Raw genomic sequence first — 14,661 nt, forward strand, 5'->3', positions numbered from 1 at the left:
ACATGTTAAAACTAGAGTTATGACATTGTGTAATGTTTTATTTTGCTTATGTTGGTATAATCTATAGGCAGCAATTCTGCATTTAGAGATACTAAAGCAGTAAACAGATTTTAGTGGAGACATGTACAGCTAATAAAAATTGTTACAACTGACAAAAATTTCTGCAAGATTGAACTGCCTGTACATCATCACAATCGAACAGGTAAGACTGTGTGTAAGGGCACCATCTGGTGCCTACCAGAAATATTACATCAAACTCCTTAAATTGCAGCTGGAAACAAAGTACAGTAGCAACCACAGTGAGGTTTTAGGAGCAGTCAGATGTGAAATGGCAGGATAAGTTACAAATAGGAAAGTATTTGTTCTCTGCTATGTTTTTGCATTGCAGAGAGGAATATTAATGAAGCCTGATTCTCCTTTCACAACACTGTAAATCAGGAGTAAATCCCCTGTAGTCATTAGAGCTACTGACATAAAAGTGATGTGAGAAGTGTGCGCGGATGACTAAACTCTTAACCAGTTTTCTGGTCTAAGACCTTAGACCAAGTGCAGCCCTTGTATAATGTAAACACCACTTCCAGCAGGAGCAAGGTAGTGAGTAACTTATACCAGGGTTCAACCGGGCCCACTGTCTGGGAAAGGTACAAGAGGAAGCAGGAACAAAAGGTACCTGAAGGGAAAGTTTTGCACAATGAATGTAAATGAAACTTGACAGAGATTGGCAGTGCATGCAGTACCACATCTGTAAACTACACTAGTGAGTACAGAATCAGAAAGGGGCTAGTGGGCCCTGCAGTATTTGAGGCACTAGATGACAGCAGAATGCTGCAGGAATGCATGTGGCACCCTGCCCATACTCCCCGACACCTTGCCCTGTCCCTCATCCATGGCTAGGATGGCATTCAGCTCTCACCCCCTGCAGCCCTGGCCCAAGCCCTGCATTCACAGCTCATGCCCATTGTTCCCAGCTGCACACTTGGCTCTCCCACTCTGAAGCCCCTGCACTCACACCTCCCTCTAGTCTCGAAATTGGCACCACTGCTGAACAGTTTTTATAGTGGGGGTGGTGAAGGCAGAAACCATGTATTTGGGTTATTACTACTTCAAGACAGGGGATGCGGCAGCAACCCTAGTTCCAGGACCTATGCGGCCCAGTGCTCCTGACCTCATATATACACTTCAGCCTTCATGCCCTGCCGGCTGCCCCACACTCAGCTCTGACTCCCCTTAGCACCCAGCCCTGGTGCACAGTACACAGTGCCCGCGCTCGCTCCTCCAGCACCTGAGTCATTGCTATTTGCTAGGCAACCTGCCACACCTCTAAAAGCCGCAGGCCGGGGCCCCGCCCCCTGCCGGAGGAGCCAGGCCCTGCCCTGGGCCCCCGCTCCAGAGTGAAGAGACTGGCACCGCCTACTGCTCTGGGCGGGGCCCCGCTCTCGGGAACGGACACACACCCCTCCCAGAGGGAGGAGCCAGACCCCGCCCCCTTGAGGAGCCAGGACATGGCCCCGCCCCCTGACCTGAGCCGCGCCCTCTTTTTCTTCGCCACTTCCTGTTAGCGGCCTAGCCTCTCAGCTCTATTTCCCTAGCTCGCGCTGAGTTTAGACCCCGACCCCGCCCCTGGCCGCGTGCCCAGGCAAAGATCTCCCTCTCTCCCTCCGCCCCCGGGTTGTTTTGTTGGCAGCTTGGCCCCGCCCCCCTCTGCGTGAGGAAGCCCCGCCCCCGACTGTTTCTCTTGCACTCCCGCCTGCCCCTCCCATCTGTTTGTTTAGTGCCTGTTCCCGTCTTCCCTCCCGCTACGTGCCCGGCCCCAGCCCGCTCGCAGTGCTGTCTCCCCCATCCGCGCCGAGCCTCCGGCTCTGCGGTGCCGGGCTGGCTCCCAAGATGGCGTCCATCATGGAGGGGCCGCTGAGCAAATGGACCAACGTGATGAAGGGCTGGCAGTACCGCTGGTTCGTGCTGGACTATAACGCGGGGCTGCTCTCCTACTACACGGTGAGGTGCCGGGAGGGTGAGGGGGGAGCGAGCTTCGGGGAGAGGAGGGGGTGATGGTCACTGGGCGGCCAATGGGGAGGGAGGAGACGATGGTGGTAGCCAATCGGGAGGCCCCTGTGAAAGATTTAGAGACGGGGGGCGAGAAGCGTTTTTCTTGGCAGCTGCGTGCGGGGATAGGATGGGGGGGTGGGGGGGGAGTATGTGGAAGGACGTCGGGTACCGCCCCCCCAGTATGTGACACGCTGGTCTCGGTCCGCCTGATCCCCGTTGTCCCCCAGCGTGGCGGGGGGGCTGGCTTTGAGGGGGGCGCTGCTAACCCGTCGCTAGGCCCGGTGGCTGGAGGGGGCGGTCCTGGCTTGCGAAAGGCGTTGGGATCCTTCCCCCCCCCCCTTGTGATTTGAATGGGGGGGGGGGGAGTGCGCACTGCCGACAGGCCCCTGCTGCCCAGAGCACTAGGTGAGAGGTGCTGCCCGCCCTCCTGGCTCCTATCCCCGGCTCCCGGCGGCTGTGACCCACTGCGAGGGGCCGGTCCTCCCTGACTCGGCATCTCTCTGGAGAATGGGGCGTCGGGAGCGTTTTACCTTCCTCGCGTCTGCTGCGAGGCTGAGTGTCTACGCATTTGTAAAGCACTTCGCTCTTCTGTAGCACCCTTTCTCCAGGGATCGCAGAACAGTACGAGTGTATGTGTAAACCCCGCGCCAAGAACAGATGACCCCTTTTAGGCTCTTACCTTGCTGACTGACTAGATTTCTAGCCACCACTTACGGAGTACAAAAAACGTTTATGTAACCAGTACGTTAAAAAACGGTGGATTGGGCGGCCTGTGGGGGGGGGGGGGCGGAGGGAGATAATAGAGGGTTTTGTTTTAATTAAGTGTTGTTTATCTGGGTTTTTTTTCCCTTTCATCTTTAGTGAAAGAAGTGATCTACCACTTAAATTTGTTGGATTACTTATTCTGTAAAAGTCATTGTGGAATACTGTCAAATTGGGATCAGAAAGTCAAACCATGCTTTCTGGCTCATACATTTTCACCAGAAATAAAGGTTAAAACATCAATAAATGTTGGTTTAATAGATCCATCACTTTATGCCAATGTTCAGTTCTATTGGCATTCTCTTTTTTTCTCCTGGTAATGTTAGTGTTTTAAAATCAAAATTTAATTCTACAAAATTCAACTGCATTTTCTATACTTTGTAGTAATCTGGTTTGATGACTTTTAAAATCACCTTTAAAGCTGAATCCAAAATGCAAGGTACAATAAATTGCTGTATGTCATACTCAAAGTAGTTCATGTAATAGTTTAGTCTAAACATTTTAGGTTTTAGGTATTGCTGTACTAAATGAAAATAGTGTTTTAGCAGTGTAATGAAAACTGATAGTCAGGTGGGCACAGGTACACAAATCTGTAAAAAAATGGAATAAGTAAGTGAGATTGTAAACTAATTTTACTAATTTTTATAAATGAATCTCTATCTTTGTGTGTTACACTGATTTTTAGAGGATTGTGGAAGTTCTGCACCTTATTAATTCTTGTTCCAAATACCACTCCATAAAAGTGAAGCAAGTTCAAAATGGTATAATTTAAATACTGTTTGTATATCTCTTTCATGAACCCATCAGCAACATTCCTTTCCTGTGGCCGACCTAATTAGACAATCACCTTTCATGGTGACTGAAGGGCCAGACTGGATGTCAGCAGCATATGTCAATGTAGTTATATATGAAAATACACTTTTAATGTGTTCATTAAGTAAAATTCAGTAGATTCCAGTAGGTTTACAGTCCTATCATCACTAATTGGTTACAGATGTATTCATATTTTAAATCGGCAACCAATTCAGGCATGGTGGGAGTGTGAAACAATTACTAGAAACTATCAAATTTTACTTGGTGGAATACATGCAACAAATCCACACTTTCTTCTGGCATCTGTTACAAGCAAAATGCAGGTGAAATTTGGCAGATGGAGGAGAGGAAGCAGTCTTTGCTTTTAAAACTTCTCTCCTCTCTTCTCCCCCCCCCCTCCTGCCCGCCCGCCCTCTTGTAATGGTTTTAGCTAGCTGCAATCTTGAACAGCCACATGCCTTGTATTTTGTCATGTGGGCCTATTGTATTGCAGGGATATGGTTCCTACAGAACCTGAGTTCTGGGGTATTGCTGAATAGGAGGTAGGTGTTTCACAACAGGAATCTAACAATGCCACATTTATGTAAATATGGGGGCAAAATTTCTTCTGTATTTCCACTCTAAATGAGCAGAAGGCATTAACTGCTAATTGCCAAATAATTGTTTATTTAGAGAAACTAGTTGTGCATCACTGAAAGTGCTGTTTGTTGGAGCAGCAAATCTAGGTGAAGTGTAGCCCAAGGTTGAGTGTGGTTATAGGAGCCTGAGGCGGCAAAACTGAAGACGGATGAGGAATATGTCACACTTTGGTATACTTGAATTGCATATAAACTAGGTATGTGGGCCTTCCCCTCCTCCCCCCTCCCCAAAACACCCCTCCCCCCCAAAAAAAACCTCCAAAATTCAGAGCAGGAACATATATTTCTGGGTTCTTTAGGTATTTTTATTAATAAACTTTAGGGAGGGGACCCACTCTCTTATTCTCTTCCTAGGCCCCCAGATATCTTTGCTTGACCTTGTTGGTTGTCTTGTGTGTGGTATGTGCTACACTAAACATTTTCTTTTTAAGCTTTGCCGATGTCGTTTCTGGTGTTTCCTTTAACAGTGATACCTTTATTTTAAAGTGGAAAAACAATGATGGATCTTTTGTAAATATTGTTTATTAAAGAAAAGGTGATGGAAATGTTTAGTGTTTCTTGACATCTAAATCTCGAGTAGTTCTCATATATTAACTCTGTAATAGTTCCTGATCATTAGCAGAACATGATAAAATCCACTGTCAGTACTGTTAGGCATTGTCCACACTAGGGGGGAAAAAATGTTTTCTTACCACACTTGAGCTAATGTGGCAACTAAAATGCAGTAGAATCCTAGTAAAAGACAAACTGCCTTGTCTTCACTACCTCGTGTTTGTTACCAATTGTTAGCTAACATGGTAAGACACTTTTTCTGGTGTGGCTGCACTCTTCATCTTTGACTTTATCTAGATCAGGATTTCAAGGTGTGATGTTGGCATATTAGCCAACACATTCTAAGCAGTCTATTGTAGACTTGAACATATGCCAAGTTGGCTAAGTCTACACTAAACTTGTTTAGAATGTGTTGGTTTACACATCTTTAAATCCTAGACTAGACAAAGCCTTAAAGTTCAGTCACAAACATCATTCCATGTTTGTTCAGCCTTCTGTGTTGATCTTTTCAGCTCACCTGTCACGGCATGTTTCTGACATTTTCCAAAAGGGTTACTTTAGATTTTGGACAGTTTTACAGAGTTTTTTTCCCTGTGGAAAGAAAACATACCTTACAAATTTCAAGCAATATGTAAATCTGTTCTCAGGTAATTATGCAACATACTAACGTTCAATTGTAAGAGAGTTTATCTGCAGAAGCATTCATTATGTTAAAAACAAACAAACTCCTCTGAAAATACTAGTTTAGTTTTAAATCCTAGTTTGGAATTTCTAAGAATCATTCTGGGCTCTGTAGCTGTTGCTTGGGGGACTGTATCCATCCTTACTTCCTGAAAACACATGTGGTTGGGTTGCATTTTCCGGTGTTTCCTGTGCACTTAGGTCAAAATCTACTTTCAGAGACAACGGTTGTGTGGAGCCTTTAGTCTCTTTCTTCAAGAAGTTTTATATGTGGTTTGATGTGCACTTTATTGACTCTCTATTGTGTGACACCTTTAGAAGAGCTACTGTCCCATGCTATGACGTTACCTCCTACCATACATAACACCAGAAAACAGACAGTTGTGCGTTAGGCTTCTTTCTTCCTGTGCTATATGGAGTATAACCTCTGTCATAGTGGTAGTTTTATTTCACCAGTCCATAAAACTTTACTCCAAAATGCTTTACTTCTTTCCAAATTGTATTGAATAATTTTTTTTATGTGATTTCTTAGTAAGTTTATTAATCCAATTAATCTGTTCTCTTTCAGTCAAAGGACAAAATGATGAGAGGATCACGAAGAGGGTGTGTTCGACTCAGAGTAAGTATTTTCTCTTGTGTTTCTTAACACCTTACAATGTGGGTAATGTGGTTTTACTGGATAGTGCACTGGACTGGGGACTTGAGAGACCTTGGTTTCGTTCCTCACACTGTCACAGGGCTGCTGGTTCACCTGGGGCAAGTCACTTGACCCCCCCCCCCCCCCCGGCCTCAGTTTCCCTATATGTAAAATGGGCATAACAATACTTACCTCCTTCATCAAATTCTCTGAGATCTATGGATAAAGAGCTGTATAAGAATTAGACATTATTGTGATCCTACTGACCCGTGTACAACGAGAGAGTCACTTATTAGATAGTTTGAGAGAGCAAACTTAGGCCCAAAATGTCTGCTGATTGCTCACACTATCTACCTAAAAATGATTTTCTTCTGTCACTCTGATCTCACATGACTTATTCTCTTAAAAGCCATTTATGCCCATCTTCTGTCTCTTTTTTTTTTTTTTTCCCTCAGTGGTGGTGGGGGTAAGTTGTAAATTTATCAGGTTATGTCTATGCTTACGGCAGCATGTAAAGTAAGTACACTGCATGCCCCTGTGAGTGGGGCGGAAGAGGGGGACTGTGCTGGGCCACCCTGCCTATGGTCAGTCTGTGGTGTCAGCCCCACCTAGCAGTTAAGGGGGTAGGGGAATCCAGCTCCTCCCACTCCCCTGAATTCTAACCCAGGGGCCCTCTGTAAGGAAGGCACCCACTATCTGCAGTCCAGTTAACACACTCTCCCGGGCCTCTTCCTGCCACTCTGTACCACCTCAGGGTGCATTGTTACTTGCAGTTGTTCTTTGTCATCCAGCCCACGAGCCTCAGCAGGTTAGGGAGTCTTGATTTTGTGCAGCAGTTCCCTCCTGGGGATACCCGTCTGCAGTAGTTCCTCTTTAGCCATGAATACAGGCCTGTCTCTCTCTGCCCACCACCCACCCTGCTGTGCCGAAGAGACCTCTCCTCCAACTGGAGCATGTCCATTGGGCATTCTGGAGTTATTCATAGAATATCAGGGTTGGAAGGGACCTCAGGAGGTCATCTAGTCCAACCTCCTGCTCAAAGCAGGACCAATCCCATAAGCTAGGGAACAATCTGGAAGGCATAAGGTTGTGAGGCCAAATATCACCTCATATTCTGCAGGTTTGGTGTCTTTCATGGTATTTATCCAGTGGAGGGGTGCATGATCAATTATCAGGAGGAAGGGATTTCCCAGTAGGTAATACCACTATGCTTCTATGGCCCATTTCACCACCAAGGTCTCTTTCTCTATGGTTGAGTAGGCCCTCTCATGGGAATAGTTTCTGGTCAATGTAGCGTATTGGATTGTCTTCCTCATTAAAGTCTTGGGATAGTGGTGGCTATAGCCCCACATCTGAAATGACTGTGTGGAGTATGAACAATCACGTGAGGTCGGGGTGGAAGAGGACCAGTTCACTGCTCAGGCAATCTTTTAAGATTCTGTAGGCTTTGTTACAGACCTCAGACCAGGTGATCATCTTGGGGATAGAGTTCTTCACTAAGTGAGTGAGGGGTGCAGCTATTGTGATGAAATAGGGTATGAACTGCTTATAGTAGCCAGCCAGACCCCAAAATCATCTAACTTGTTTCTTTGTTGATGGCATAGGATAAATAGTCAAGGTCTGGACCGTCCCAATTAAAGGCCTAAGTTTGCTCCTTCTAATTGTGTATTCCAGATACATCACCTCATGAAACCCCAATCAGCACTTGGCTGGGTTTGTAGTGAGGCCAGCTTCTTTGAGGCCCCTAGGACTACCAATATATGCTTGAGGTGTTTTTTCCAATCACAACTGTATAGGTGTATATCGACTATGTAGGCTGTCTCATACTGGCTGTGTGGTTGCAGGACTGTGTCTGTCAACTGTTAGAAGGTGGCCGTGGCCCTGTATAGTTTTGAAATGGTACAGGCTGAAAGATGTTGCAAAGGTTGTTTTCTCTTGAGATGCCTTGGTCAGATCTAAAGTGGAGATGGACTTTGTGGCCCCCAATCAGTCAACAATATGAATATGCGTCAAATGTGGATATTGTATTCACCTTCCTAAAGTTGTTTCAAAGCCGAGTTGTCCCATCTGCCATGGGTAGCAGGACATTGGGTCCCCACCATCCGTGGGATTCTGCTACCACCCTGAGGTCCAACATTGCCTGCAGCTCCTAATGGATAGCATCCTGCTTCTTTCTGGACAGGGGATGATGACTCTCTCAAACCTTGTGTCTGTGCTCTGTTGTGAAGTTGACAAACAGATGGGTTCATCTGGGTCGTGACTAGAACATGGAAGGTAAAGATTGGACCACCTGCAACGTCTTAGTCCATTAGGACAGCCGAAGCGTTTCCCCCAAGGGAATTGTCTAGCCCTGTGATAATGGTGCATGGGGGCTCAGCTCTGGATTGGGAGTAATGTGTTTATGAATAAGCTCTTGCGGTCTTGTCAGGCCTTCAGAAGACTTATATGATAAACCAGGGTCTCTTTGTTCTTCCCAGATTGTTGGATCTCTTAATCCACTGCTCCTACCTGGTGTGCCACCTTGAAGGGTCCTTGCCATTAACTCTGATTGCAAGCTGGGCAGCAACAGCAATACCCTGTTTCCGGGCTGGAATTTGTGTGGATGGGTGCCCCTATTATAGGCTTGTTTTTGACAATCTTGGGACTATAAGGGGCAAAAGTCCATAGTGTCTTCAGCTTTGCTCAGAGCTGGAGAATGTGCTTTATTAGTGCAGTGACTGAGAGGAGCAAGAGTCCAAGTTTCCCAACTAGATGTAGAATCCCCTGGGATTGTCTCCCATATAACAACCGGAAGGGTGAGAACTCCGTGGATGCTTGTGAAACCTTGCGCACTGCAAATAGCAGGGGCAATAACAAATGATCCCTGTAGTGAGGGTCTTCAGCCACAAACTTTGTCATCGTCCCTTTCAGGGACCTGTTGAAGTGTTTGATTAGTCCATCTGTTTGGGGGTAGTAGACAGATGTCCTAGAGATTTGATTTTCAGTAGCTCACATATATTTTTCATCAATTTTGACATGAAGTTCAGCTCCTGGTCTGTTTCTTTGGGGATCCCCACCCTCACAAAGACCATCATGAGTTCCATAGCTGTGGTCACCGCATTGGTCGTGCGAAGCGGAATGGTCTCGGAGTACCACGTGCCATAATCCATGATCACCAGTATGTGCTGTTATCCCTTCATGCTCTTCTCTAGTGGTCCAGTCAAATGCCGATTCTCTCAAAGGGGGTGTCTGTTACTGGCATGAGTATCAGGGTGGGCCTAGGAGTGCTCTTGGGTCCTGTCAACTGACATTCCAGGCAGGACAAATAGTAAATTACCCCTTATCTCTTTGTAGATGCCTGGCCAATAGAACAGGCTGGTAATTCTTTCAAGGGTTTTCTCCCTTCCCAGGTGGCTGATGCATGGTACCAAGTGCGTGAGCTGGAGTAACTCTCTGAAAGGAACAGGGTAGCAGAAGTTGGGACTGCGGTTTGGTGATCTGGGGGTCACGTACCACTTGGTAGTCATTCCTTTCTTAGTTGGATGCATGGCTATTGTCTTAGCCTCTATTGATTGACTGCTTCCCCGGTGGCAGTGGCCAGCTATTCGTATGCTTTGCTCAAGATGGGATTGCTCTTCTGTTCCCCTATGAAATTCTTGTTTTGGGTCAGCCATTCTGTACCCACAGGACTTTGAGTTCACTGGTCCCCTAGGGGCCCTCACAAGTTGTGAAGTCCCCTCTTCTGGATATTCTCATGTTCCCGCATCAGCCGGCTCCCCAGACCCCACTTCTTCTCTGGTCTTGAAGGCACGGTCATCCCCTCTGCACGGGTCTTTCTACTGCCCCTGCAAGACTTCACCAAAGTAGTTCCAGTCATGGTGCAGAACTAGTGGGTTGGTGAGGGAGACCTCCGCCCCCACACAGAGAGTCTCGGTGTGGTTCCTCACTGTCAACTATATCTCCTTTGTGGTGTATGAACGCACATCTCTGTGTATATGGGGGCCTGGCTGCACCTTGAATCTATTAAGCCCATCATTTTGGACTGTAGATCCTTACTGGGACTATCATCTTGTCCGGTCCCTGTTTGTGGGCTCTGGGAGTGGCTGTCCAGGCTTGCCTGTAGCTATAGTCGATAAATGAGCAGTCACCTTGAAAGTGACTGTGCTGTCCATGCTTGAAGCAATTGCCTGTTGTCTCCCCACCCCTCCGTTGGGATTATCACGGTTGGGGGAGCCTTGGCTTCCATGGACCACAGCTCTGTACATCTCTGTGTTCTGGGGAGTTCTTGTTCAGCCTCATAGTCTCTGCCTTGGAAGGCACTCAGGCCTCACCTCAGCTGATGGTCTCCTGTGCCCCATTCTCTCCGCTGTGCTTGGTTTTCTACATTTGGCGACAGCGCCTTGGGGGCTTGGCCCTTTGGTAGCCAGGTAATTCTCCATAAGGCCTGGCATCTCTGATGGCATGCTGTGTCAATGTCTCTGCACCCACTCCTGGCCCCTGAGAACCTAGATAAATTGTTTGAGCACAATATCCTCCACCAGCTGTACCCCAGTGCGCCTGTCTGGAATTAGCCAGCACCAGCAACAATCCTTGAGGCGCTAGGCCACTACCTGATGGCAGGCCCCCAGCGGTGCTTTTCTTTCTGGAAGCACTGTTGATATGTCTCTGAGGAGAATGACTGCCTTGATCTTATGATACTTTTAGGCATCCTGGTATCTAGCACCTGGGCCAGTCTTGTCAGGTATGGGGTCAAGAGCATGGCCTGGTGACCATGCTACCATGGTGGCCACAATGTTCAAATGTCACCAAGAAAGGTTCCGGGTCATTCATCCTCTGGGCCTGTCTTCATCAGCCTGGCCAGGATCCCTGGCATCGGGATCACCCTACGGGACCCTGACCCTGGGTTAGCAGTGGCTTCTGGGGCTTGTTGTGCTGCCATCTGCTGGACCTGGTGATGGTGCTGTTCTTGGTGCTGAGTGGCTAGCTTCTAGATGAATTGTTCCTGTTTCTGGGTGGCCAGCCATTGCAGTAATTGATTCTGTTGCTGCTGCTGCAACTGGATCGCCTGTTGTTGTTGGCTCTTCACCACCTACTTCAGCAGCTTCGCCATATCTGTGTCGCCCCTCTTCCTTCCTTGCTTCTCAGTTGGCCTTCCTTATGTCCTTCAGCAGGACTGGGCCCTCATGTTGGCATTCTCCACCAGTTGTGAGCCAGGTAGGGGCCCACCCAATGGTCAGAGTCTATGGTGGCAGCCCTGCCATGTGGCTCAAGTCTATGATAGCAGCTGTGTCTAGCTGTTAAAGAAGCAGGAGGAGCTGGGCCCCCCCGACTCCACAGAGTTCTGATTGATGGGCTCTCTGGAGCACTGTAAGGAAGGTATCCCTATCAGCTGTCAGACTAATACTTTCCCCTTTGCCTCTTCCTACCACTTTGTGCATTGTGGCTTGTAGTTGTTCCTTGCAATCTGGACCGTGAGCCTCAACAGACTAGGGAGTCCTGGCTTCATGCAGCAGTCCCCTCCTGGCGATACCTCTTTGCCGCACTCTTTCCATAGTAGTGAGTGCAGGCTTGCCTCTCTCCACCCACTACCATGCTGTGCTGAACAGACTTTCTTTTAAACGCCTCCTCCAACTAGAGCATGCTCAGCAGGCTTGCTGGGGTGGGGCTTCCTGGGCCCAGAGTTGTTCCTGCATCCCTGCCTCTCCAGTGTGGATTTTATCCACCTCATCACAGTCCCCCTAGCGTGGGCATAAATAGCATGGTAGATAGTGAGGTACTGCTTAGGCGAGTAAAGATATGCCAGAACTTGAAGGTATATACCATCCATGGCTTTCTGTGTTTAAGCAGTGTCTCAGACATCTACACTGCTATTTTTAGCAATGTAGTGTCCCACTGCTTTCCCCCTGCCAGAGCCTTTCACTGCCATATGTAACTACACATCGCAGTGTGGACAGTCTGTTTTTCACTGTGCACATACCCCACGTGCTGCTGCCAGTGTAGTAAGCTCTCCATGCAGAGGCCGGTCACAGCAAAGCCTGCCCCCTTGTGGAACATGTGAAGTTCTCTTCTAGAGAAGGAGGGGGCAGTTCATAGGAATCTGGTTAACTTTGTAGTATCAGCTACTTTTAAAAAAGTGTAATAAGAACATTAACTTAGCTTGATATTTCCTAGGTTTCTCTTTGGAGCTTTTCTGAGCTGCCATGTTCGTTTCCCTTTCATTTTTTTGAGTGTAGGTTTTTTTTTAGGTCTCCTTTTCCCAGTCTTTCCCCATTCAGTGTGACTTAAACTGCTGTTATGGCAGATGACAGTGGTTTATAAGGAAGTCTGAAGCAGGGGAAGTGTAAATTTGAATCTCTAACAAAGATGTCCTCTATTTAAATTATTCATTAATCACTGCAGTTAAGTAGGTGTGAACAAAAACAAACAAAAGTGTTTTTAAACAGTCTGTTCAGAAATCCTTTCCACTTACTGATCAGATTTCACTCACTTGATTCTCATGGTGTTATCACTTCACTAGTTTTCCAATTATGAGTGTTTAAGGTCAGAAAATACCTAAACTTCTAATTTGCCATGGAATACACAAGGGGCTTGCTTATTGCAAAATCTACCTATAAGGTCTGTAATATTTAACTAAAACATAGCCTTGTTAATACTGCCTTGTGAGGGAGTTGGGCGCTGTTGAGACTGAAGTGTGAAGTTATTTGGCACCATTCTGACAACGTTAAAGGAAAACAAAGGGAATGTGCAGAAGATATTAAAAGCACTGTGAAACATGCATTAAAATATTGCCAGTGTTTTTTCAAACGTGCAGTTCTCCTCTTCTCCAATCCAAAACTAACCACAGAACCACTGCTGTGGAAGCTGTTCCTGTATCTTTCAGAGATATGGGGTTGGAAATGTTCAGACAACCAAATGATCTGATTGGCAAAATATCTCTTTATAATCTCATTCAAATCCAGCCATAGACTAAACAGCCCTCATGCTGGATCATTTATTTTCTAAACCATCTTGGGGGGTGGTCCTCACAGAAATTTTTTTTGTAAGGGGGTTTTATGGGATGGTGTACCCCTAAAGGCAGCTAATCATCAAGAGCCCTTACCCGTTGTCTTTCTGTTTTGGCCTGGGTTCTTAGGTGGAGGCACCACTAGTTAGAAGCTATCTGTCTAAGGTAGTCAGGATCTCTTGACTAGCCTGATACCACGTACATATACTCTTCTGACACCTCTAATGGATGAACCCACAAACAAGGTACACTTTATTTACAAGGGGAAATAAAGAGGCAGCATATAAAGGGAAATGGCCAACATCAGTAATACCCTACAACCTGCAAGTAACACTATCCCCAGGGTGATTTCCCTGGATTCGTGAGTCCACTTTAGTCCACACTTGGGGGCTCCATAACGTAGAGGAACCCATGTACCTTGATGAGTCCTTGCAGGCTTGAAAGCACTCAGTTGAGGTGATGAGGGCACTGATTTGCCCAGGCAGCCAACCGCTCTGTGGCAGCAATAAGCATTTCTCACAGTAGAAAAAATCCCCATGACATAGGGGGCTCCCCTCAGTGTTTCTAAGTCCAGTTTCTCTCTCCCAGAGTAGTTCAGCAACTCCCTTTTAAGGGGAAAATAGGCAATGCCTCAGTGAGGGCTGTCATCCTCTCGTCCCCCATCCTTTTGGCTTAGTCAGCTCTCTGTCCCCCAGGGTTCGCCCAGTCACAAGACTCAACCCCCTTTCCCCCCCCCCCCCCCCCGGCAATTGGCAAAGTGAACACATTACAGTCTTCCCCATCTCTCTTCTAGGCAGCAATAAGCTTGATTGCCTTTTTTCGTCAGACCCATTAGCCCAGGTTACATTTTGATATTAACAGAACATCCACTTGGTTTACTCGGGGTAGGAGTCGCTATTTAAAAAACATCTTTCAGTTAGTTATATTTAGTTTTATCTAAAAACAAAACTCATTTTGCATAGCCCAGTGGTTTAGAAATTCATGTAGGGAACAGTGCTCAAGTGAAAGCTGTACTCTACTTGAGACTAGTGAACTTTTATTAATATGAACACTTCTCAGCTTTTGAGTTGTGGCCCCTAGGATGGCACCAGTATTATGAAAACTAAACTGTCAAATTCTAATCAGTTTCTGTCCTGCTATTCTGTTGGTTTGAGAGTCATAATGTTAGTTTTATTTAAACACTGGCTTTGGGTACTGTTTCTAGTTTTAAAGATCTCCTGAGGCCCCTTGAATTTGTAAACTGGATTGGAATCTAAAACTGTCTCCTTCATGCTAATGCTTTTTACAAAATGATCACTCCACATCTGTCCTCGTCCTCAAAGGAAGCCATTCATAACACCTTCAAAAGATGAGCCAGTGAGCTTAAATTCATAATTTTGCTAGACATTAAAAAACATGGTGTTAATAAAGGCACCGGAGTTTTGGCTTATTACAGCACTCTGCAACCCACTAACCTCCCCCCCCCCCCTTTTTTTTTTTTTTGCAAAGATAACACACCACTTCTCTTTGAATGGTCTTTTACAGTATGTGTTAACTACTTATGCTAAACA

General features: G+C 46.5%; 1 protein-coding gene across 8 annotated transcripts in view; it reads left to right on the forward strand.

The window, feature by feature from the left end:
- Window positions 1-1,692: 1,692 nt before the first annotated feature.
- OSBPL9 (oxysterol binding protein like 9) overlaps window positions 1,693-14,661 on the forward strand; it is a 117,825-nt gene continuing 104,856 nt past the window's right edge. For 3 of the 8 annotated variants that reach the window (XM_008167966.4, XM_042844986.2, XM_042844987.2), the window contains exons 1-2: window positions 1,743-1,995; window positions 6,061-6,111. In XM_008167966.4, coding sequence (XP_008166188.1) covers window positions 1,885-1,995; window positions 6,061-6,111 — 162 coding nt within the window. In that variant the 5' untranslated portion in view covers window positions 1,743-1,884. Of the gene's footprint in view, window positions 1,996-2,206; window positions 2,452-2,544; window positions 2,676-6,060; window positions 6,112-13,262; window positions 13,357-14,661 lie in introns of those variants that run through there. The other 5 variants (XM_008167967.4, XM_024104952.3, XM_065555349.1 and 2 more) reach the window with 5 other exon arrangements.

Source organism: Chrysemys picta, chromosome 8, assembly GCF_011386835.1.
Source record: "Chrysemys picta bellii isolate R12L10 chromosome 8, ASM1138683v2, whole genome shotgun sequence".
Lineage (NCBI taxonomy): Eukaryota > Metazoa > Chordata > Testudines > Emydidae > Chrysemys > Chrysemys picta.